The sequence below is a fragment of the Clinocottus analis genome, unplaced genomic scaffold, assembly GCF_023055335.1.
Source record: "Clinocottus analis isolate CAN_PGR_092001 unplaced genomic scaffold, fCliAna1.0.p SCAF_23, whole genome shotgun sequence".
Classification (NCBI taxonomy): Eukaryota; Metazoa; Chordata; class Actinopteri; order Perciformes; family Cottidae; genus Clinocottus; species Clinocottus analis.
The window spans coordinates 7,688,913-7,715,360 of record NW_027175965.1 but is presented as its reverse complement, the minus strand read 5'-3'; the positions used below and the strand labels follow the sequence as shown (position 1 = coordinate 7,715,360).

Genomic DNA, 26,448 nt, shown 5'->3' with positions numbered 1-26,448 from the left:
CAGCAATCCACGACAAAAAGCTCAAACCTGAATTAAAAACAGAATTAAAGTAAAAATGTAATGTATAGTACAGTAGAGAGATTGCAAATTGCAACGCTTTTCAGGAATATATTCAGACTGAATCTTGGGCTCCAATCCACCTTTTTCCATTACCAGAATCTCATCGTTTATCCTAATAAATGTCCTAAATCCTAAATCTGTCTGATTTAACGACCACAAATTACATGACCTGATTTCCACAACGCAGAATCTTATCAACACCGGCCTCAAAGGGAACACAAACTAATTGGTGCGACTGTTACGTCACGTTTTCTAATGATGGCCGCTTAATTAATCTTTGAAATGTTGGCTGGCGACTGTTGGAGTTACAAAGGAAGATGGCTGAGAGGATCAAAGTCATTGCAGTCTACTGTGGGGAGGCAGGATTAGGAAAACGTGGTGGAGGCACGGAGACAATCGAGCATCCAAGCCTCCTCTGAGGAAAATCCTTTCAGGCTGGAACCAAAAATCTCAACTGGAGAAATCATCCTGACTTGCGGTTGTGAGTGCTGACTGACACCGACACGTGTGAGGACGGTGATGTGACATCAGGGTAATCCCACTGAAGTCCCCAAACCTAATGCTTCTGCCTCATGACCAATATAAGGAAATATTTAGGGAAAAGGGGCCAGGAGGTTTCAAGAGGGCAAAACCCTTTTGCCGAAACGTTGATACTCCTCATGAATTTGAAGTTCTTCTTTGTTTTTTGTCTGAGACTTTTTTTTTCACTCTTCCCCGCAGGATGTTGTTTATGCATTCACTGTCAGACATAATATTCTCCCCAAAAAAAGAGCAAATTTGAATCTGATAGCAACTTCAGTCGGTCCTAATGCATGAGGAGGCAAGTTCTCTGTCCGCAAATAAAGATTTGTTTTCATCTTCTTTATTATTTACCCTTTTTTATACAAATGATGCTTGTTATTTGGGGTTCTTTTACTTGTATTACTTGTCTGTCTTTCAAGAAAACCTAAATGCGTTCATTACTGTTATCTTTGTGACAGTGTTCATTCGTTGAATGATTACAGGTATAATGAGGGAGCACAAGGGACTGAAGCTCGGACACGATTCACGTGGTTGTGCGTGAGAGTGTTCGACCCAGCAATAAAAGGGCATTGGCCCTATTTATTAAGGGTTTGGTACCAGTAAACTATTAAGTGAGAACAAATGTTTGCTATCTGCTTCTACCCTTACAGGTTTAGTCTCCCAGGCCTCCTCTTCACCTCCAGTTTTGCGTCCAGCTGATGAAATAAAAACACAAAATCTCTTTTGCTGACCCTCCTGAAACCCATGTGGGACCCCGTTGAGGCACCACTGGGTGCATCAAGCTGCTCTTCCATTTAGCAGCTCAAGTTACCTCGAACCAAGTGTGGAAAGGAGCGCTTGTCGGCTTGACGGCCTCCTGCTCCACTGCATCACGCTGCAGCAGTATACTCTTGTAGGGAACAGAGGCAGTCTGCACCCCACACAGGAAAACAAGCCCGGCTCGGCAGCTGAGGCTCTCTACGCGGGCTAATACTGTGTTATGTTCCCAAAATAGCCTCACTTGCAATTCTCGCAACAAGGCAACTATGATTTGTTCTATTCTGATGCACTATCAGGGTCATGGAGAGTAAACAGAAAGCATGTGTGTTACGCTTTAAGCTGTTGAAAGGTACATAATACTAGAATTGTATTGCTCCTTAAAGAAGAAATGACAATAAGCCATAAACCAACAGATACAACGGCACCTTATGGTAATGTCATTATGAGAGCCTTTATGGCTTAACCCTGAAAATTAAAAAAAACATACACCTGCCCCAGCCAATAGCCTGGCTAACTGACAGAGAGGCAATAAGGTGTAAATAGAAAGCGCAGTCTCGTCAGGCTACACTAGTTTAGAAATCGCTGGATGACATCATGAAGTTCAAAAACATTTGGTTACCTGGCAGATCTCATAACACAGGATGGACTCCACACAACGTACATAAATAAACACAACCAGCAGCCAATGGTAGCCTGCAAGCAGACACAAATAAGAAAATATAGCCAAAAAAAAAATGACAGCAAGTAGCGTAGGCTACCAATAAACAGTGAGACTATGTCCTGACTGGAGGTAACAGAGAATAAGGTCAAAACCCGACTCGAGGATGTGACCAAATGTAGCCATTTTCCTGAAGAGACGATATAAAAGCAGTGGCTAATTTAAAAAAAAAAAGCCCCAGATATACAGACATGCAATACAAGTCAAAACCCATTATTTACAGGCCTGCAGTCTAATAAAGTGGTACTTTTGGGACGCCCTCGTGCAGACAAAAGAAAGCCGCCGCGAGGTGTGTGACGCTGCGGTACCAACATCACGTCCACCTGTCCTCTCTTCCTGTATGCGCTTCCTAAACCGCAGCGTCCGACGCTAAAAAAAGAAGCAGCACACTCGACTCACCCAGTACCCCAGAGGAGGCTTGTGACGGGGCAGCGCCCGGCTCCGGCCTCTCCGCTTCTGCTCGGTGTCGGTGCCGGGAGCTCTCGGCGCCGTCGCCGGCGGTGGTCGCGCCACCGGCGGCCGCCGTCGCCGCCGCCGCCGCCGCCGCCGCGGCTGCAGCGCCCGTCGCCGCCGACCCCGTGTCGGGCATGCTCTCTATCAGCGAGGAGGAGCGACGGACGATGAAGATATTCTCCGGGAAATTGTACAATAGTATCGCATCTCAGGTGGAGGGCAACGCATGGGTGTAGCGCAGCGACCGGCGGGTGTCCGACTGAAGGGTTAAAGGAGTGTGAAAGTGAAGTGAAGGTTGTCGGTGCAGCGGGTGATCATCCTGGTGGTACTCTGATGGAGAGCTCTCCTCCTCCGACTACAGAGGAGGGACAAAGAGAGGGAGAGCGCGGAGGGGAGGGGGGCTGGGTGACACACACAGGCACACACACACACACACACACGCACACACACACACACACACACACACACACACACACACACACACACACACGATTTACAACAATTCACCATGGCATCAGGATTATAGTATTGTCTCAGATTGTCTCATCGTCCCAAAAAAAATTGAAGATTCATGAGAAATTTAAATATAAAATCAGGTTTTGTTGCCTGACTATTATTACAAAATCACTTCATGCACAACTCACTTTAATATGTTTTTATTTTCATTCATGCATGCATGTCCTTGCAGTCTTGTGGTTCTCCGGGTTAAATGTAGAGTTATTGCCCTACAGTGACCTCTGCCTTCCAGCAGCTACAGGCCAGAAATTAGTGGCAGAAATCAAATCCGCTTGCTTTACGGCAAACAAAATGCATGGTTGATAATGTTTATGGGATAACCAACATGCTGTTAAGTTGTCATGCTCTTCCATACATTTTTCCTGCTTTCATTCAAACACAAGCCGCAGGTCGATCAGGCAAGTAGTTTCTGCAGTCCAGCAGGTTGCTATATTGGAAGAATGCACCATACCCTGTCCTGGAAGAGTTGATAGAGTATGACTTATTTACATTAAACAAATATCCTCATAGACGAAGGACAAGTGTGTCTCTTTCCTTTAGTCCACTGACTATTCTTTATTCAGCAGCAGTAACACTTATCATTTCATCTTTACAACATCAACACATTTAAGGTATACGCTTACTTTACAACACAAACAGTGTTTTATCTTCACATTTGCCTCATGTCTTTTATAATGAGCAAACAATGGTCTCCCTATGTACGCCCAAACACATCCTTCAAATCAAACACTGATGGCGCAGAATCAGTTGGTGGACCCTTTGTAAATAATACAGAATGTTTCTGTCATAAACGATGATGTGCAGTTAGATGAGGTGTGTTAGGAGGGTACAGGGCATTTGTTCCTTAAAAAACAACAACAAAGTGGCTTTTTTTAATAAGATCCCCATGTTAACCGTCTTTTTGTTAAGAAGAGACAAAGATGTTTATGTATTGATGGTGCTAGACAGCTGCGAGGTGGCAGTTGTCACGCATTGTGCACACAGAGCTGCTATACAAATCATTGCGATCTCAGGTTAAAGATTGCTCCCAGGGCCTCGGGCCATGTCTCTTCAGCATGTACACAATGTACTTTCTTGGCCATCCCTCCTGGATATCGTGCTTCACCGTGCAGAAGGCAGGCAGGCCGCCCTTCCCCTCGTACGGCTCACCGCTCAGAAGTACTTCATCTGAGCATAAATTCTGCTTACTCACCACTCTCTGGGCTGACAGCTGCAAGGAGCTGCAGTGGAACACACACACACACACACACACACACACACATACACACACACACACACACACACACACACACACACACACACACACCTACGCACAATTTAAGTATAAGACACAAAAACTTTTTTTACCAATTTTTTTTATTAAATACAAAAAAACCACAAGTTGCAATTCAACTATGTGAAAATGATCGATAGATGTAAAATTTTGTATTTGAAGAAATTATTCGTATTCATATTATTTGTCAGTTTCAGAGAAAGCCACAACTATCATCACTATTTCCCCAGAGAGAGTCTGTATTTATGATCTGTCACAGGACTCTTCCCACTTATGTTGAGAAACAATGTCTTGTTTGTAACTTAAATAAATGTTTGCATAAGGAAAGTTGTATAGCATGTGTTAAATATACAAATTATATATAGGGGAAGTTGATCTATGTGGAATTTACAATAGCATTACTCTAACAAAAAAACACACTTAATTCCCCACAATATCAGTGACAGTTTTAATTTAAAACTAATGTAGACCATGTTGGTATAGATAAATAGATAGATAGATAGATAGATAGATAGATAGATAGATAGATAGATAGATAGATAGATAGATAGATAGATAGATAGATAGTCAGCGATGTACAGTGAAGAGAGATAGAGAGCAACGGTTGCTACACGGACCGTATTAAATGGCGCACAGTGGGCGGGGCTTTCTGCAGCCACATTGTGTAAAATGTAAACAGTAGATTGGTCGCAGCTGAATCTTCTTCATGTAGTTTTGGCAGAAAACAGATACGGTTCGTGAAATGTGTCCACTTGCCAGTCAACGTAACATTCACAGGTCCCTCCGACTGAGGTAAACACAATGATTTAGTCGAAGAGAGCGCGAGCTTTCTTCAATGTCAGTCTCTAAACTCAGCGACACCAGAAAGCGCACGTGAAATCTTTGGGGTCAGAATCATTTGATCCTGCCGCCATCAATGTTTCGTGGGATCTGGAGAGTTGCTGTCCACAACCTTAGGACAAGGTTTGTTACCAAAGTTCAATCTTACTTTTCTGTATTTTTGAAAACTTAATTCAGAAACTGTTTCAGTGTGGAAGATATATGCTTCTTTTTTTTAACCTTTAACCTTCAATCAGTGTGTATTTTTCCTTGATCACTTCATTAATTAAAACCTAATTAATTTGACTCTTGTTTATATTTTATTAACACATTATAATTTTGACTCGTTTACAAATGTATCACTTCCCTTTCCCCATGCAAGTATAAAGTGGTATCTTATTTACTATCAATTTCAGTTTCCTGCACTTGTGTAACGACCTTATAGTTTTGATGCTTGAGAATATATGTGATATAAGTCTATTTTGGTGTAAAAGAATGTAAAGCAAGTATGTTTTGACACAAAATAAATAGCATATGGGATTATTAGACTTAATTAGTTGACTAAAGGTAACAGGTGTCTTACATTCAATTATCTCCTGCAGAGGAACTCCAGCTTGCAGATTCGTTTCCACCTGTGATGGAGTCCCAGTTGGACTGGCGGATGCTGAGACCATCTTTGCGTTATCATCGGGCCATGGCAGGTGTGGAGTGGCTGTGATACGAGCTACTGGTCCAGCCTCATCCACAGCTCTCCAGTGCATGACCAAGCTCACCAGCAGTCTGCCCCCTCCACGCAAGGCCCTGTTACGCAGCATCACAGACCCCCGAACCAAAGAAGTGCTGGATCGTGGACTTGTCTTCTGGTTCCCAGGTATGTCCCTCCAAACACACACACACATACACACTTACTCACAATGTGCTGCCTCCCTTCTCCTGTCAAAGGTTTAATTAACAAAGGACAATATGATATAGTACAATTTAAGAAAATGCTAATGCAGAGGTCAAAAATACATGTCCTATATATTATAATTTGTCTTGCATCAGATACTCAAGTTAAGCGAAAACATTCACATCTCTGCAAGTTCATTTTTGTACCTCTCATAATGTAACAGTAATGTAAGCTTCACTACAAGATCCTTCATCTGGATGATTCGATGATGTCACCAATCTAGGTGTTATCACAAAAAACACACGCGAGAAGGGACATGTGGGTAGTCATGCTTGTTGATGATGTGTTAACACACTTTAGTCAGTCTCAACACGTCTTTACTATGTTACTATGTTTATTGATGAAAACATCCAACACCCTCGGAGCAGCAACAACAACTGCAGATGTAACACAAAGCGCACACGGGCGAGGCGAAGGAGACTGTCTTTGGACAGTTCACATATGGAGCCTGAGGACCGATGTGTCAGAGTCAAACAAGCTTCAACTCCTGTGTCTAATGCTTTTAAACTATTTTCTCTTGCTGCCATTTGGAGTCATTAACCGACAAGCTAAAGCAGAGCTGTTTTTGTTGTATTTCTTTTAAATTCATCACAGTTTTTAGTCTCATGAATAACTAAATAAATGTCAGTTACTTGTACTAGCCCAAGTTCAATGAAGTCTTCCTTAACATATTGGTCCTGTGCTTATTAAATGACTACATGATGTTGAGTTGTTGAGTCTCATGTGTTCACGTCCTCAGCTCCACACAGTTTCACAGGAGAGGACAGCGTGGAGTTCCACATCCACGGTGGTCCTGCTGTCATCACTGCTGTCTTACACGCTCTAGGTAAAATACACGGATACTTCTGAGTATGATAGAATATCCTACAACTTCATATAATGCGGTATACACACACGCCTACAGTGTCATGTGATGCACCGTCACTTTGCAGGGTGTGTGTCTCCCTAAAGCTGTAAGCCTGCAGCACAGTAACCCGTGGAGATCTGTGACTGCCCATCACTGACTTAAAAGGGAAAACATTCATATTTCCAAGATACTTATAAAATGTGTCTTGGCAAGCGTGGCAATCCCTCTGGGACTGATGAATAATATTACAATATCACCTGCAGTTCTCCCACTGGTCTCCTAGGGGGCAGTATTGTATAAATCAGAATGAAAGCTTGTCACCGGTTATGTAAAATCCTCATTAATCAGGATAAGTGAGAGTGGAAAACATTAGTTGTGTACTCGATGAAAGATAGCAGGGACAATGTTGTGAAGAAAAAAAAAAGAGAATTTAAGAGAATATTTTCCTCCAGTTAATAGATCATGACCTGCATTTGCCAAAGGATTTATGTCCACAGTTATCTCCTCCTGATGAGGATTGAAAAATGCTCACGAAAACAATGAAAACGTAACCTCTTCAACCTCCACCCTGGTGCCGGTTTTCATTCCAAATGAATCCCGAGCGACACCTCGACCCTGCATGTGATCCCTTTCTGTTTGTGTGTGTGTGAGAGTTGTGTGCATGATTCATGCCCAACTTGTCCCTCATTTATTTCTTCATGTTTGTATGCTGTGTGTGTATGTGTGTGTGTGTGTGTGTTTCTCAGGAAGCGTGCCTGGCATGAGGCCTGCTGAAGCTGGAGAGTTCACACGGAGGGCCTTTCAAGCAGGGAAGCTTGGTTTAACGGAGGTAGGTCAAGACGAGAATGTAAAAACACACTGAGACAGATAAGTGGCAGATTTACATACTGAGAGCCTTCCAGAGCAATTTACAGGGTGAATGTTGAATAAACAGGGTCGGAACTGAACAGGGATTTCAAGTTCATGAAATAAAACGTTCTTTTACATATATTGCCCTTTGATCACTTCTTTCAGTGTGCTTCCAAACATTTATGTACGGCTAAAGCTGCTGAGTTATGCAATCTTTTATACTGAAACGGGCTAATATTCTGTTTACAGTCTATTATATTTGAGTATTTTTCAGCAGCATACATTGTGCTGAGTATTTATTTAAGAATGGGAAATGTAATTGTTATTTTGGATATAATGAAAAGGCCTTTTAAAGTCCCATCTTTTGTCATAATATCTTATTGTAGTTATCAATGCGATAATGAGATAAAATGTCACTGAGAAAAATGTGGACTTTAAAGCTACAAACACAATGCAAACGCTTTGACAGTAGCAGGAAACTGTGGCTGTGTACCATGCATCTTACATGTGGAAAAAAACATGTCTGATGAGTGCAAGAAGTGGGAACAACAACTTGATGATGCTCCCTCTGCAGGTGGAGGGGCTCGGGGATCTGATCCATGCGGAGACGGAGGCTCAGAGGAGACAGGCTCTCAGGCAGATGTCAGGAGACCTGGGACGCCTTTATCAGGACTGGACCCACAAACTGAAAAGGGTAGGTCAATCACTGGCCCACGTCGCGGTTTTCCAATACGAGCAGGATGATGCACAAAAACAGATGTTTCCATCTGGACTCGAGCCCAGGGAGGTGTCGCTGTGGCATGCGGGGCAGGAACACAAGGTGTCGCCTGGTCTCAAATCAGTCTTGAACACCGTTCTTTACTTTTCGGGCTCACCTCAGTCTCCCACGCTACAAGGTGTGAAGTTTAAGTTTCCCTGCCGAGTATATATAATATATATAATACAAGATTTCACTTAGGTTCGGAGTCATCTGTCCGCTGCTCTATAAACGATGAACTGAATGAATCCTCCAGTTTCCAGACAAAGATTGTGTGGATGTTGGAATTGTGTTATCAGACTTTTTGTTAGTTCAACTTGACTGAAAGGGACTCAAACCCAAACAGAACTGTTTTTTTTTTAAAGGAACAGGTGAACAGGAGGGACATTGTGCACGTTCATGTCTGACATTTCTCTGAAAACAGTCTGCAGGAAAATAATCTGCCAGTAATCTTTGTTATATCATCTTTGACCCCTTCCCTGGAAACCTTAGTCTTAATATATTTTCCGGCAGATAAGAACACATTTTTCTACAACCATAAAACTTGATTACCAGAACTATTAATCTACATTTCCTAATTTGTTAAGACATTTCATGTGCTGCTTTTTTTTACTATTACATGATGAGTGCAATGGCTGTTTGAAAAAGTAATGTTAAAAGGTTAATTTCATGTTCATTTAAGGCTTTCCGATCTCAGCACATCTGGTTTTGTGTTGTTTTGAATGGATTAAATATGAATTATACCGCGCACAGCTGCTGTATGTATTAAGACAGCCACACAATCAAGACATTCATTTATTCCGGGAAGCAGTATTGTTTTTCTTTTCTGAACAATATTCTGAACTGAATGCCAAATGATCCAGACAAGGGTCGAGTAACGGTGGAAGAATGAATTCACACCATCATCATCAAGGTTTCGTGACCTTGCTAATGTTGAATGCTACATACATATAGCACATGTCATATTATTTCACCAGGACATAAATGAACTGCTTCATGCTGTCTGAGTATCTTTAGAGCAGAGCCATCAGCACCAAGCATAACTGTATTTCCATTTGTTGCAATGAAAAGATTAAATATGTGATGACGCGGTCGCTCTGGTTCAGAAAACAACATCGTCAGTGACTGTGAACCTTTGAACTGCTACTGATACTCTTTCACCTCTTCACATGGTGGTCCTGCACCACTTTATACTGGAACCAACTGTCCAAAAAGGTTCGACATTCATGCAGTTGAACTATCAGGTAGCCAAAAACATAGCAACTTTTTTTATTTGCTTTGTCGTGCAAAGCACTTTCTGTATTTTGTGTTAAGTTTCTGCATAAAAGGACACCTGACTTGTTGTATTTTCATTGTATAGTACATTATATATGTATATGTTATATCGTAGAGTCAATGTTCTTATGTCTTGTTTAGACTTGTTTAGTCGCGTCGAGGCGGTTCAGAGCACAAGGTCGTTGACCGCAGATGAACACTGGAGCTCAGTGGATGCAGGCCAAGCCGCCCTCGACTGTGAATTGTTTTTGGAGAGTTTACATCGTTCAACACTTTGGCACCAGATCTGACCGACCGGTCCAGGTGATCTCCCTTGAGAAACTCTGTTCAGCTGCTTGTCGGTTCCTAGAATCAATTTCAACGTGCTTCTGGTTTGGAGGCAAATTTCTAGGAATCCTGTAAATCAGATGTTTAAACATCTGTATGATGCGAGCGATCCAACCCTCATTTGACACCAAAACAATGCCGTTTTTTTTTTTTTTTCTCCTCAACCGTTGGCTTCCCACTTTTGTGTATGTATGAAAGTATGGGAATCTGACGCTTCCTGTTTTTGTGCAGCTATACTACTATTGTGTTGATGTTCAGCTTGTCAATCAAGATACAGATCAGCGCTGTGGTGGAAATGCTGAAGCTCTCCACCCTTCTGTATCCCATGTAGTTTAAATATATTTACATTCAAAATTGTAATGTAAGTGTCTGATGTTTCTGTACATCAGCTGTGTCAATGTAGGGGTAAACACTGAGAAAATGTGATTATTTCTTCCATTAATTGGTTAATTATTTTGTATTTAAATGTATAAAAAAAAGAGAATAACAGTAATTGTTTTCTAAATCAACGTAGCTATACTACAACGCCATACTAATGAAATATGTCATGAGAAAAATAGGAAATGTTACTGAAAAAACAGTTTAAATATGTGAAGATCTTTTTTTGTTTAGGTATGCAATAATCTTTGGATTCTCCTCTTTTGGATGAATATACACAAAACACAATATCGCACAGTAATATATTCATGTAAGCTGCCGCTGCACCAGCAAGATAAACTGTACATTGGCTCCCTGTTTACCGTCACTTGTGTTTCCTGTGCTGCATGGTCGATTTTTAACACTTCAACATGCAAATAATAACAGCTGATTTTCAGGGTATCCAAGGTGCTAATCTCACACACTGATTCAGCCTCTTCTTCTCTCTCTCTCTCCTTTGTGCGTCGCACAGTGTCTGGCCCATGTGGAGGCCTTCATCGACTTCAGTGAGGATGAGCTCATTGAGGATGGGGTCTTAAACCAAGGTATGTGTGTGTGTACACTTTGTCCTCCTCTTTACCGGAGAAAAATAACAGAACAGTCGTCCCTCGGGCTTTCAGAGGGGTCTGTTTCTGTCTGAAGAGAGAGAGAGGGGTCCGGCTGCCTTTCCTGTTTGGATCTTCAACTGGCCATCGGCTGCGTTTGCTGCACTGTAGGGAGAAGCCGTGGAGATCAAACTGCTTAAAAGACAATTTCCTTTTAGGAAGTGTGGAGAGAAGGCCAGAGGGACAGTAGAGGCATTTGTCTTCCCTTCAAAGCCAACCTGACAAGCCAATCTTACAGGAATAGTGCTGTCAGCAGCAACTTACAATCCAACTGTGCTCTCTGTCTGTCTGCCTGTGTTTGTGTGTGTGTGTGTGTGTGTGTGTCTCCTGCTATCTGGCGCTGGAAAAGCCCATCAGAAGCCTTGGATGTTGTGAAGTGTCGACACAAAGCCTGGGAGAGACGTTTGTTTTGGTGGCATGTGGAATGTGGACTCGCGCCTCAAAGTGGCGAATAATAATAGCCTCATTTCCAAAAATAGAGTCCCTGGCATAAGTGCTTTAGCGTCTGAAGACGTAGAGCAAATAACATGATTGATAGCTGAGGTTTTCTTATCTCAAGTCGTGCCAAGTCGGATGAATGAATGTGCTCGAGACAATCAAGGTTGTCAAGTTTAAACAAATGGAGGTATTGCTTTAGATCGTCGAAACCCTTTTTTTTTTCGCTTTCCTCCACAACCCATTATTCCCTCAAGGCGAAAGTGTATGAAAACCTCTGTCACGCCCCGTCCCTTACCTGTCTTTATCGCCTTCTCGACTCCCACAGTGGACGAATGGGTGTGTGATCTGCAAGCCGAGATGGAGAGACACCTACAGGACGAGAGGAGGGGCGAGCGGCTACGCGGCGGCGTCCAGGTGGTCATCGCTGGAGCCGCCAATGCGGGGAAAAGTAGCCTCCTTAACACACTCTGTAAGAGAACCAAGAGCACCAGCACACACACACACATCGCGAAGGAATCAACACAAAGTATTAGCTATACAATCATCTCGATGCAGACCTTGCTGTCAGGCGGGGTTTGGCGTTATATAAAGTGGCATTCAACTCCGACAACCAGGGTTCAGTTTGACATAACAAACCTTTATAACTAGTTATTTTCATCAGAAGTTATCCTAGTTTTTCCAGAATCTAACAAAAGATGGACAAAAAAAGTGGACAAAGCATCTCTACGAGGTCCTTTAGTAGCGTCCTGGAGCTTTCTGTCGAGTTGTCAGTGAATTGTAGATGATTAAATTACCACTTTTCTTTGCACTTGTGCTTCGTATTGATGAAAAATCTTTTTTTTTTTTAATTTTTAGAACTGTTTGCAAGGCGTTGTGTTTCCCTGTTACTGTTTTCATGCAAAAAGATGGAAAGTTCAAAGTAATCCATTACATTTTCAGTACATTTTATAATAGTCTCATAAGCAGCACGATACACCATCTGTGAACAGTAGATCCCGCTCCTGCACTTTTATATTTTCTCCCTTTTTAAACGAGTTTTCCTTGTTTATCCTCACTTAGTGGCAACCTAATGAATCGCTTGTTTATGGTCTACGGGTTATGTTTGTTTGGGATTCGGTATCCTTAATCATTTAGAATCACTCTATATAAACCATCTAACGAGGGGGTTTGGCAGGATCTCCTCACAGCTTCCTATCGGAAGAATAGCCACATTTATCAAACTTCAGATAAAATCCTGTTATCATTTCCTCTTGTGATTCGTCTTCCCCGTGTCCTGAGCTCACACCTCGTCAGCAGAGACAGCTATTAACGAGTTGACGGCGTTATTTATTTGCGTAATGCAGAACTTTAGGCGGTATAGATTTGTAATAATGATGTGACTGTAGGTATATTTGATGAAATATTTGATTGTCACAGAAAAATCTAACGTGATGGAGAAAAAAACAAGCTCACAATGTAGAAATAATGTCATGATCTAATAGCTGCAGACACTGCAGCGACACTGTCGAGTATTACAAGCAAGGGCTGGTAATGTTCTTTAACTTTTATTGTTATATTTGTGAAAGATCTCCTTTTATCCTGTCAGGACTGTAATAAGCTTAATGACAAATCGGTTTCTGTATCATTTTGCAGGAGGAACGCATGAGCTCGGCTCTGACACAAACAGAGTAGAGAAGTCAGAAGATGTTGAAGTTCATACTAACATTGTTAGTTTTGGTCTTTTTTATTAATTTTTTTTAAAACTCACTTTTTATTCAGTTTTCAACATATTTTCAGACTGTCACATTCTTTGTCAATTTCAGTTGTATGTCTTGGTACATAAAATATTCAGGTATCACTTGAAGAAAAAAAGAGAAAACAAATAGTATATAAGCAAAATAAGCATATTAATAATGAAAAGAGGGGATGAATAAATAACAATAATTTGAATAAAAACAGTTAATTTAAAGGCTGAAGAACCAAAAATTGTCCATTCCCATGTGTAGTATTGTGTGTGCTATATATGCTTTCCAGAGGTGTGTGTGTGTGTGTGTGTGTGTGTGTTGTGTCTGTGCATAGAGAGAGTTAGCGGGAGCAGTTGTATCAGAGGGCCAAACAACATAAAATAAACGCCTCCATTAGTTTTAGTCTTTTCATGGGATTTGTTGATCATTAGAAAAATAAAACAATATTTCCACGTTCCTGTGGGTTTCCATGCTTTCGATGCTGTATTGAGGAATTTCATATCCAAATTTAAATGTCGACTCGATGAATCCGAAACTGTGATTCATAAAAGCCTTAACCGTGGTACAAGGTAATTGTCTTGTATCTGGAAGCATTGGAACAAGTGTCTGTATGTTTTTAACTCATGATTATACCTGTGTCCTCATATTGTAGTGTATTGTATTTTATATATTGTTGTTCTGTTTCTTTCTAAACGGACTCTCGAGTCTAAAATAAAATACATATATATTAAAGCTTATATCCCTTGACCTTTCTAATGCCCAGGCCAGAGACCTGCGGCCATTGTGTCTCCCATTGCTGGCACCACCAGGGACGTCGTGGAGACGGCGCTGGACATCGGTGGGTTCCCCGTCCTGCTGAGTGACACGGCCGGCCTGCGAGAGAGCCTGGACCTGGTGGAGAGAGAGGGCGTCCGCCGGGCTCGGGAAAGGTCTGTTTTTAAAATCTTTAACTCAGTTTTTCCTGTGTTAATCAGAATATATGGAAATGTTATAGTGTTAAGCATGTTTGAGCTACAGGAGAGGGACACATGTGGAGCACATCATGTGTAGATTGCTGCTTCAGCATCTGTTCATGTGAGTATCATATAACGCAAAACAAATTAGCCATGGGACCAATGGATTATGTCCTTGAAAACAAAGAAAGGAAGAAATAAGTCATGATTTTGTTCCCCTTGGACATCATGCTATATTTTTGAAATGTCTGTGCAACCTCCAGAGTTTATATTCTTGCTGAGCCACAGTTATAAATACACGGGACAAACACTCTCAGGAGATTGCGTAACGAAGTGCCTCCTTTTCCGTGTCGGAGAGTATTTACCATTAAGAGGTGTGGTGTAAAGAATGGACATATAGGGCAATTTGCTGACAGCTGCTTCCACTATTTACACAAGGGAAGAATGGCAGTGTTTCCAGCACTCGTCATCGCTGCGTTATCATATACAAACCGTCAGACGTGAGGGCGCGCTGGCGCATACAAACAGCCATGTTTTGTGGGATGATTTCGGTGTCAGAAAGCAGGAGGAAAAGGGTTGTTTGATTATCAGTTCATTTATATGCGAGCGTCAAGATTAGTTTAGTAAAGTTTATACTTTTATATACATATGTTTTTTAACCAATATGTTGCAGATGACCTGATATTTGACTGAAGTTCTTCAATATACAGAATTTACGCACTTCAGCAACTATGTACTAAAGATTATGACTATTTTCATTCCAAGAAAGTCAATTGTTTCCTCAGTACATGTGTTCTTGGCAGGGGGTTAAAGCATCTGACACCTTTATTAGATATTACATCACTACATGTCACCAATATTCATTTAATTTGTTTGACATTTAAGGGGACTTGCCACACCTTGACACTTTGAATACTGTTCAAAATGTAATTTATTAGGTAAAGATTACCAGTTGATGCTGCAGGAAATAAGTCACCAAAGCACATCAGTAAAACTCTTATTTTCAGAGCAAACATTCTGTAATTCCTTCACTGTTGGTTTGAGTTATTTGGGCGACCTGGTGGCTCTATAGGAAGGGTGGGCAGTTTGTATTCTACGGGGAACTTTTTGTGCAGGGAGCAGGTCAGAGGCCTGCGACCTGGGTCACTCCAGGAAGGACGTGGTGAGTACAAGCATCCGCTGGTGCTGCTAACTGCACAGAGGGACCAAGCTGCAGGAGCAGTGGACGTGAATACCATTTGGATGAATTCATTCTAATTATCGCTGCCATTATTCACGGTATTTGTTGGCCACCATGTATTGTGTCTTCAACAAAACAACACAGTGGAAAGCCCCCACGCAGAGGTGTCAGTGTACAACCTGGAGATGCTACAATTACTGGAAAATACTGAGTATTATAATTGTATACTTCAGTTATTTGGTTGTAAGTAAGTAAGGTGCATTCTTTAGATTTGTGCCATTTGCTTGGAATGTGCATTTAAGAGTTAGAAAACGCTGCTGTGATCATATTTAATGATTCCAGATCAAAAAGTTGAAACTATTTCCTTTTTTTTCCCCAGAGTGGAACAAGCAGATCTGACCCTGGTGGTTGTCGACTGTGTGGATCTCCCTTCTGACGCAAAGCAAGCTGTAACCTTCCTGCAGGAGCACCTCAGTAGTGTCCTGTCCGCTCAGGACTCGGGTATGACAGCGTGGCCTCACCTGCTTCACCTGGACTGTCAGGGATGTTTGCAACCCTAATGTAACTTTAAAGCACAATGCATAAAGAGATGCATGGTTACAGACTCTGGCAAAGTTACATGTTTTCCTCATCAAGCAATTAAACAGGATATTAGAAAGAGTACAAAGAGAGTTTTAAGTGACTGTTAAGATAACAATCTCTGTGCCTCAAGAAGTAATAGTTGAATGATTGGTAGTTGATCAGCGTTTTCTTGGTTCCAGTATTCCCTGCAGACAGGTTTCTTTTGGTGTTGAATAAAACTGACCTGTTGCCTGAGGAGCGGCGGCTGGAGCTGGACCGGGAGCTGAGACGGGTCTCCGGACTCCCTCCCGCTTGTCACATGTCTTGTCACACTCGTGAGGGACTGCAGGACTTCCTGGCGGTGCTGCACACACGTGTCAAGACTCTGTGAGTCACAGTATTGCATAGGAACGTTTTTTTAAATGTAGTATAGTATGCTTTTTCTTTTTTTTAAACCTTTCGAAAGGACAAAATAACTCCATTTCAACCATTTTGTTCTTGAACTTCCTCTCTAGGTGTGGCGACCCTCTGTCTTGTGCCCCCACCCTGACCCAGGCCCGCCACCGGGCCCACCTGCAGCAGTGTTTTGCGGCCCTGGCTCAGTATCAGCGCTATCGAGACATTGACCTCGCTCTGGCAGCCGAGGGTGTCCGGTTGGCTCTCACGAGTCTGGGCCGGATCACTGGACGTGTCGGGGCAGAGGAGATCCTGGATATCATCTTCAAAGACTTTTGCATTGGAAAATAGTCAGTTGAGTGTCCGCATGAAAACATGAAATACATGTAATACCAGTCTGCTCGCCTCCTCAGGATGGAAGGTTGCATTCTTGTTTGATGCCAGAGTATCCGCGAAAGAAAAGGGCACCGCCCCGTCACCGTGCCAGGTGTCGAGGTCCTCCGAGTGCAAAATAACACAATGTGTGTTGTTTGCTGCGTTATCTGCTCCCAAAACACACGACCGTAGACACAGAACTATTTGTTTTTCCGTGGATGCTCGAGAGCGGACTGAAATAGTTTTCACAAGATGACAGGTGCCTCGGATGCCCCCGCGTGCTGGACAAGAGGTTTTGTAAGTCTCGAGTCGAATTTTAAAAATAGCCCCTGAACATTGGGCTCTTGGGCCGCAACACAACAGCCAAGATCATTTCAAATGAAACCAGCTGCAAGGTCATTGGTGTGTGTGTGTGTGTGTGTGTGTGTATGTGTGTGTGTTATGCATGCAGTATTATGTGTAATAATTGGGATAATGAGGCCTACAGAAGAAATGTGGTGAATTTAATTTATTTTCACAACGAGGAGGTAGTGCAACATTAATATCATCTGATAATCTGATGTTAACATTGTGCTTATGGATGTTTTTTTTACATGTTTGAAGACTCATCAGGTTGTTATTGTAATTCAAATCAATGTAAGGCTTCAGTAAAGGCACATCAAGCACCTCATTGCATGCACTGTCATGGTGTACCATGCAACATAATGCGCTTCATGTGTTCATAATACCTTCATCACATGAAATAAATAGTACGGTTCCTGTAAAGATTGCATTGCTGAGGTCTAACTATTGCTACACACAGTAGCTGTTGTCACATTGAGTATGAATATGCTCATTTATTGCAATGAAAACTATATTTTAGGTCGATTTCGACAAAAACCAGAGTATCCAGCTGCCCTCCTGCTTCTGTGGGAAAGGGACGGTTTTTTGGAGGCGATGCTCGTTGTGCCCTTTGTTCCCTTGTCAATCTGGCCTCGATCAAATATTTATGTTTCCTCGTTGAACTCCTCACCCTTCTTCCCCAGTCGGTTTCTTCTCGCCCAGTCTCTGACGACAGTTGCCCTGCCGTACACCAGCACAACTCCCCATCCCACTTTGTCTCTGCTACCTGACCTTTCCTCTTTTCCGCACTGCTCTGTCAGCCTTTTTTCTTTTTGTCCTCTTTCATGTTCACGCTGATTAATTACCACACGGGCGGACTTCACGCTAAAAGCGGGACTTGCTGTCGGACAAATTAGTGGAAGTGGATGCGGGACCTTCATCTTTGAAGCGGTGTCTGTGTGTGATCACAAATGTGAATGTGTGTTAGATACTAAATGCTGACAACAAACACAACCAGAGCGTCAATGCCGGAAGAAGAACTTTTCACTGTGACTGTTTTTTGTTACTCGGTGTATATTTCAGTCTATATATTTATACTCTTTGCTTTCTTGTCTTTGGTTTCCTGTGGTTGTGATTAACAGCTGTTTGACGTAGCCAGGTCCAGTGCAGCCCGGTTCCACCCTGTAGCCATTTGACCAGAAGTCAGTGTGTGTGAAAGCGTGTCTGCGTGTGCATTCAGGTCTGTACATGGGATTGAAAACACTTCATGTTAAACAAAGGATTTCCTGAGGACAGGAGGCAGACTGAATTACCTGTAACCCTCACATCCATCAGTGCTGTCAGTCTGGGAGTTTATCCTCATGGGATTTCTTATCCATCAAAGCTGGACTCTTGCAAGCTTGAATTTTTTTTTTTTTTTTTCAAATGCTGATTTACGCAGTTTAATGAACACAAAATGTCCAAGCTGTATAAAACATATGAATACCTCTGTGTTCAGAAATGAATGGATGGTGAACAGAACAGCCTGTAAAAATGATAATGTACATATATACGTGTGTGTGTACTTAAAGAAATTATAATAATCGTAAAACGGCTCAAAGAAAACACAGCTGTTTCCAGCTGCAGTGCCGCATACGCTCATCATCGTGTGCTTATGAAAAGAAAAAGGAAGTAGTAAAGCCTGAGAACAGTTTATTTACCAGCTACTGCACTGAACTCGTAAAAAAGAACGAGTACTTCCAGTCCAATTCAAGCCCAATGTCTTCCTCCTGACTCCTGAAACTGTTTTCAGGACGGCAAACGGCAGGAGATGTGTTCCCGACTCGGTCGGTGTGTGTGTATTCAAACATTCAGGAACCACAAGGAAACATAAATGTCGCTATTTTAAGAGTATTCTGTTTATAGCAGACAAGCGAGCTGCTGCCAAGAGTCTCACGACCGAGACGAACCACAATGCAGCTCAGGAGCCAGTTGGATTCTTGTTCATTTAAATTTATTGACAGAAACCACAATGAGAGACACACAAAAGGAAATATGTACACCAGTGTCATGCAGATTTGTACATTTACCTTGGAAGGCTATTCACAGTCATTGTAACTATCAAACAGGAAATGTAAAATACAAATGAATCTATTTCATGTAGAGCTAAAAAGAAAAAAAAACAAAGCATGCACAGACCAGCAACAGTAGATATGTCTTTAACAAACTTAAGTTTATTTACAAGTTGAATCAGGAATATATACATGTCCTTCAAAATGTTTAAAGACAATATGTTGTTCACTGTTTCTGTCATTACTCTTCCGGTTCATTTCATCTCCCCTGAAAGACAAAATATTGAGTATAATTAAATATCAATCAGTGCAAGAAGGTTGTGTTACAGCAGTTTCACACGAACACCACCAGATAACTAAACTTGAATGTAATCATCTTTTTAGGTAATCACATAAGATTACTGTACTTCATTTACACTTCATATAGATAGTATATGATCTATTAATTGTGGTTTATTACCATTGGAGGTTTGCTGATGCCAGGGGCTCCAACATTAGCGTGTAGGCCGGCAGCTTTAGGAACACCGGGCTGGAAAACAAATGAGATTATCTTTTAGCGTTATCTACCACACATATGCAGCTTTTTCTGAGGGCGTGTGGACACTAATGACTGTGGAGTTTAAAGGGGCATTTTGTGAACTTAACACTGTTTCAATGTGTTTTTTTTCGTCGTTATCTTGCCTGTCCATCCTTCCTGCTGCCCTCAGGTTCCTCTTTTCCGCTGAGTCCTTACCTCTGCACTGCTGTCCATGTAATCAGCGAAGTGCATCTTATCTAAAGGCACATGTGTGCATACACTCAACGCCAAATACAAGATATTAAAGTCAGGTTGCTTTTTGAGAGCAGCTTGGCTATGCTTTCCATAAATCCCCAAAATAATATTGTAAATTTAATTCATGGGGGTTTTTAATTACTTTTGCGTGCGGCCTTCCCTTATTTCCTTTCGTGTCTGTGCAAAGGAATGAGCTGGTCCTCGGTTTCTATCTTACCTTTAAATTGGGCTGAGCGGTGAGCTTTTGCTGGAGGGTCTGAAGCTCTCTCTCTCTGAGGGCCAAAGTGTCTTCCTGCAGCTTCTTCTGTGCTCTCAGCTGCGTCTGCTCAATCAGTAATTTCTCCACCTGAAGAAAACACGCATGTTTTTATCTTTAATTGAAACAATGTTATGGGAAAAAATATACATATACCCTGATTTATGTCATGCTACTGAAAGTTCACAGGAGAAGAGTATACATTTTACAATATAGTCACGTTTACAGCCAATAACGGATGAAATCGTTCCATGGATGGGTTTCACTCTCACACTCCAATGCAGAGACAATCAACTCTAAGGATGATGTGCACAACATATTTACCTGGTTGTCGTGAGTCCTTTGCGCGAGCTGCAGCTGTTTGGCCGCCTCGGCGACCGTCTCGGCGTGTCTGCGGTCACACTGCTGCAGTCCAGAAGTCAAACGGAAGTTTTCCACCTCCATCAGACTGGACTGTGCTTGGATCTCAGACACCTGAAAGAAGACAATATTATAATTCCCTGGTCCCATATTTCTCCTTTAAACGTAATACTTTGATAGGCGACGCAGCAGAAAGTCACTCATCGGGGTCCGTGGTGGAAGAATGTGTCTCGATGGCACCAAATGGGTTTCCAGATGGCGCCTTCACATCATAGCAATTGTTTTTTTTGTCCGTGTGTATTTCTATCTATCAGTGTGAGTGTTGCTTAATGTACATTTTCCTCAGCGTCACAGTCCATGAATGAAAAACACACTGAATGTCTCCCTGAGGGAGTCAGGCTCATGTTGCTCTAAATAATAAGCCACTGAGAGGCCTGTGACACAAAATGAACGCTCATCACGTTCCATACATGGAAATAAATTGAAAGTTAAAAAAAATATGGCAATTAGCCATATGTGCATTGACCAGAGACATAACATGTCTGGTCACAGTTCCATGCAATGGTGGTACTGTGTTACATATTAAAATGTCCTCCATCGACCGGCATACTATACAGTAATATTCTAATATACCATTACATGGCTTTTTTCTTAAGGCATAACACACAGATTATTTTTCAATATACTATATAGTATGACCTGAAGTGATTGTTTTGGTAATAGTACATTCTGACTATTTTGTGAATAATAATCCAACAAACTAAACTGTGACTTCTTCATAATTTCTCGGACACATGACACTGTGACGAGTACTATATCCACGTGTTTTAATAATTAGTATAACCTTTTAGTGGCATACTATACCTTGACTTCAAAATTGCTTTTTATGACATTTTCTCTGACTTTCATGACATTGCGAGTTGCAAAACCAAACTTAATGTAAGCATTTAAAACCACCAGACTGAGTTATTCCACACTATTTTTTACATTTAAGTTATTGTGTATTGTTATCGTGTTATTACTTACAATTAGTTGCCACTTTACTAAGTTCCCCTGCACAATATAATGCAGCATAGGATATAGATTATCTGGTGTCATGTTGGTCCGTCTTGTGTACTTAATTTTATAAAAATAAGAATAGAATTAGTTGGTTGAGAATAAAATCATGAACACTGGTTTTCTGACAAAGGAGACAAAAGTTACAATAATCAGTTGATGAAGAAGTGATGGTTTTTATGGGTACGTTGTCGTGCTGCACGTTGCTGCTGCATCAGCACAGACAAACAATCTGACTTGTGCTTTGGCCGCGAGGTCGCCTCAGAGGACGTCTGTCTCTTTAGCTGCTTCACTGTGAAGGATGCACTTCCTCCCTCGAGAAGCTGCTTTTCCGTTCAATTTGTTGGGTGGAATATTCCATCAGAGTTGAAGGAGTTTAAAGGTACAAACATGGAGTTGAGTTATTCCATTTTATGCAACGTTATACTTCAAGTCCACAACATTTAGGAGGAATTACTGTACTTTTTACTTCACTAAATGTATTTGACATCGTACATTACTATTTAATTTTCAAATAAAAAATTGACTTAAGAAAGGATAGGCTTGTAAAACGCAATGTATGTTGTGTTATATCATTTTGTGTCACAATATTTACCCACTAAACTGATCACATGGTTTCATTTAAAGTACTTTCCGAGGCCTGAAGAGGTAAAAATATTCAATATTTGAAAAAGAAGCAACTATTGGCGAAAAGTCTGAAAATACAAACGTGGAAGTTTTTCTTTGTTTGTTCTTTCAAATGAATCCTTGGATTTATCTTGAGATCATTTCATTTCCATGGACCAGACCTGTAAGTAGTTTTACTTTTGATAATTTAACTAACTTTAGCTGATAATGTGATTGTATTTCTGTATCTTTCGGTGTACCAGCTGTGATAATAAATCTCCTTCTGGGACAATATATCTAAATCTCTCTCTCAAATAGTGTTGTACTTTCCCCACACAGGATATTTTAAATGTAAAAACTTCAAAAAGTAAGTTATTTCACTGCTTACTCCCTCTCATTTTAAATACCTTCATCAAATCAACAAACAGTCTTGCACATACCTTGTTGCCCACGTTGTCTAAATACAGCTGGAACTTATTCTCCACGTCTCTGGACAGGTTTGTGCAGCTGTTTCTGATCTTCTCCATCTGGTCCTGCTGCTTGACGCAGGTGAGGTGAAAGGTCATTTGGTGGGGAAACAGGTTGTTGATCTTGTTCAGGAAGTTGCTGGTCACGGTTTTGATCCCGTCCAAAGATTGAGCAAAGTCCTCTTTGCACTTCCTGGTTCAAAAAAAAACAACAAGTTGAATGTGTTTCATCTTAATACTTTGCAGACACACAATGAGCCCCTGGAGGCGCAGTACCTGGTGTAGGTGGTGAGCTGCTCCTTCAGCATTGTGTTCTCCTTGCGCAGGGCGACGGCATCCTGGTGTTGTGCGTCTCGCTCTCTGAGGGCGTTGTCTCTCTCCTGGCTCAGGTAGAGCACCGTCTGGGTGAAGTTGGCCTCGATGAGCTTTATCATCGCTTTCTGCTGAGCGTTGAGGGTCTGCAGAGTCTTCATTTCACCTGCAGGGTTCAGTGTGAAGCAGGAACTTTTAAATGGACCGTTTTACTTTGAGTAACACACATCTTTTTCGACTATACCTTAAAGAAAGTAGCACTTTAGTAGCACTTAATTATACTTACTGATAGCACTTTGAAGTCACTTTGGATAAAAGCATAGCTAAATGTAATGTCTTTTTCCGTGATTATTAAAATTCTGGTACCATTTTCTAATCCTTACTAATGGCATTAATGTAGAGTAAATTATTAAATGATATTGTGTAGCTCAGTTATCAGACATGGGATTGCCAGGATGTTGATTAGTCACCAAAAGTGAGAACATTCATCAATTAAGTTATTAATGTATTGTAACTGATCTATAAAGCCTAAGTAAATTATTTATTAACCATAAATAACACCATTAATTAAAACTTAGACGCCCTGTATAAAGGATACATTATTATTAAGAAGTGGTAACAATATTATTTTGACTTAACTGCATCAGAAAACTATTTGCTTTACTTGCAAACATCTTTTCTTTCATTTTGCTGTACATTTTCTACATTATTATTTCCACCGTACATTCATTATTGCCAACATGTCTGCTGTATTGTGATGGAATATTTAGAAACAGTATTGTAGCATCAGATCTGATCCCCGACAGCATCGGGGTGCGTACCACTGGTCGTGACCACAGGAGGGAGATGGATCGGAGGCGTGGGACGACGCGCCATCATGCTGAGAGTCACCGCACTCATTCTCTCACAGGTGGCCTAAAAATGGAAAGAAGACATTAATAAAGATAAATGTATATATATATATATATTTACATGAATAATTATACATTTTATTTTATCAACATGGTGACTTTTAGTGGTGGAAGTCAGTACATTTACTCAACTAATGTACAAATCAAAGATACTTCTTCACTTCTTTTTATGCTTCTTTTTACATTTTAGTGGTAAAAATTAAAATGTTGACTATTACAATTATCTGACAGCTTCAGTTAGTTTATAAATTACATAAAAAACGTACGTTTGTTAGGAATACATTGTTTTTGCATTGAGTACTTTTCTAACTGTCGGTACAGTTTCCTGATTATAGATAACTAATTTTACTTAAGTGACATTTTCAATGCATGGATTAATATTTCTACAGTGGTTTTAGTAACTTAAGTAAAGCATCTGGATTATTGCTCCACTGCTCGTCATCAATATGAAAACTAGAACAATAATCCCGTTGTATAATCTGCACATTATAACTCACTTTAACCCTCATTTGTACTTTTTCAAAGAAGATTAAAGATGTGTTCAAACTACTTAACAGCTGCACAACATAACCTTGCTTCTCTTAGTATTATATTAATCAAGCCATCGACTTACCAGCTTCTCCTTATACATATGTTCTGATTTGCTAGTGTTAATCCTCAGCTTCACCATCTCGGCCTCCACAGCAGCTTTCTCAGCTGCGCGAGCTCCCAGCTGAGCTCCCACCTCGCCTTTCTCCTTCCTCAGCTGCATGTTGAGCTCACTCATCCTGTTGAAGTTCAGCTCCAGTTCCTTCAGGATAACAATCAGAGTTTACTAAGCACCATCATCGTATGTTACAGCACTGAACATAATACATAGTTTACATATTTTACTGTGCGACAGAAAAATAACAAGCGAGGATCGAAAGACGAACAGTTTGATCCAAAGCTGCTGCAGAAAAGATCTTAAAGCTTCATTAAGTCTCTCAAAGCCTTTTACTATATCAGACATGTTTTTAAAGGACCTTTAACATCTGACAAAATAAACTATTAAATGAGGATTACACTGAAACAAACCACTGACCTGGACTCTCATCTCCTCTGCAGACTTCTCCGGCTTCCCATAGATGAGGAAGAGCACCAGGCTGACGATGATCAGAGACTGGATCAGAGAGGAAAAGAAGAAGACAATCCTCATGTAGTAGCCGCAGCTCTTCCCTTTGGGCCTGTGCAGGGGTTCCCTCGCCTCCAGGCCAAACTTGGCCCGCGAGTAGCTGGAGCTATACATGGCTGATGGAGGTGAAATAGTGGCAGCTGATCTCGGACGAACTAAACAAGAATTATTCTTTGTTTAAATCCACAAGGCTTCCATTCAGATGGGGTCTTCTCTGCTGAGCAGGTGCTGAGGCTTCGAGGGTGAACGCTGTTGAGCCGGAATAGAGGGAAAAAACCTGTGGTGAGAAGTGTGTGTCTCTGTCTGCTGCAGCTGTGCCTCACTGTCAGGGTGCTACACGGCATGTATGGATGTGCAAAAAATTACCCTGAGGTGTGTGAAGGGGCCATGTTTATAAATGCTGCAGGAGGCACATTGGAGTCCATCCAGGCCCCGCCCTCCTCTCTCCTCCCCTATCGGCCTCTGTCACAGTTACAGATCTCTGATATGATCTTTCTTTGTGATATATCGGCGACTTCTACAACCGATGCAAAGTCAATAACTGGATTGATACGAAAACGACCATAATTTCTGTTTTGGGCTCGTTAAGATTGCTGCAGTTTTTACTTCATCTTATCGTTTTAAAAAGTTGTAATGTGCATGTCTGCAATGAAACATGTGGAGCTTGTTGTGATTGTTCCTCCTGTTCATGGCGGCCATTAAAGAGCTCTTGCACTTTTAATCATAGCACAACAAATGTACATATATCAAGTTACTTTTTGCATGAAATGTCCTCTTTGTGTTTCTCCAAAACTGTTTCAGAGAGATAGCAATTTGAGTTAATTTCATAGTAAAAAGACAGTAACTTTGGAAAATAGTTACTATCTTCAGCTTTAGTTTTAAGGTCATTTTGACACAGGGTGAATTTAAATCAGGGATCTGTTTACAACCAGGATGGACAGGAAGAATAATTAGTGACCAAAAACTCAGTCAATCGACATCTAGACTGTTACTTATGTCACTTTAATAGAAAAATGTAGTTAAAATATCAAAAGTACTTGAATGTATTACTACTTGGGATATACATTTACAAGTTAGGTCAACATAGAGTTCACTTTAACCTCTTTATACTAACTTGACTTACTTTTGCACGAGGCTGGCTGATCAATAAGCAAAGGGGCAATAAACCCAGCAAGTTGTTGGTTATTTTAGCTTTATTTATACATATGTTTTTGTAATTAAAATATTGGCCAGAAAATGTAACAAGCATATGTGAGAGATAATAGTGGAGTAAAATGTACATTAACGTGGACATGAAGTTATTTTCCACCACTGTCTTCATGCGATATACAAAGAAACCAGAAATGATCACCCATCCATCAGTGTCACATTTAAATATAGCGACTACAGAATTCCTAATCATATTCCCCT

General features: G+C 41.1%; 3 protein-coding genes across 3 annotated transcripts in view; 1 reads left to right on the top strand and 2 right to left on the bottom strand.

Annotated features, from left to right (window-relative positions):
* Positions 1-2,854, bottom strand: part of ano8b (anoctamin 8b) — a 32,714-nt gene extending 29,860 nt beyond the window's left edge. Inside the window, exon 1 of the mRNA XM_068589574.1 lies at positions 2,459-2,854. Coding sequence (XP_068445675.1) covers positions 2,459-2,648 — 190 coding nt within the window. The 5' untranslated portion in view covers positions 2,649-2,854. The remainder of the gene's footprint in view (positions 1-2,458) is intronic.
* Positions 2,855-4,772: 1,918 nt separating this feature from the next.
* Positions 4,773-19,513, top strand: gtpbp3 (GTP binding protein 3, mitochondrial). The gene is made up of 12 exons (XM_068590144.1): positions 4,773-4,778; positions 5,194-5,264; positions 5,723-5,991; positions 6,809-6,895; positions 7,663-7,745; positions 8,340-8,459; positions 11,014-11,086; positions 11,910-12,053; positions 14,072-14,237; positions 15,821-15,942; positions 16,203-16,389; positions 16,518-19,513. The coding sequence occupies exons 1-12, from the start codon at positions 4,773-4,775 to the stop codon at positions 16,747-16,749; spliced, it is 1,560 nt and encodes a 519-aa protein (XP_068446245.1). The 3' UTR covers positions 16,750-19,513.
* On the bottom strand, positions 19,080-25,409 carry plvapb (plasmalemma vesicle associated protein b). The gene is made up of 9 exons (XM_068589722.1): positions 24,949-25,409; positions 24,499-24,675; positions 23,796-23,889; positions 22,939-23,140; positions 22,636-22,855; positions 20,498-20,647; positions 20,135-20,263; positions 19,606-19,674; positions 19,080-19,413 (listed from the first exon to the last, which is right to left on the bottom strand). Exons 1-9 carry the CDS (start codon positions 25,150-25,152, stop codon positions 19,405-19,407), a joined length of 1,254 nt encoding a protein of 417 aa, XP_068445823.1. The 5' UTR covers positions 25,153-25,409; the 3' UTR covers positions 19,080-19,404.
* Positions 25,410-26,448: the final 1,039 nt, after the last annotated feature.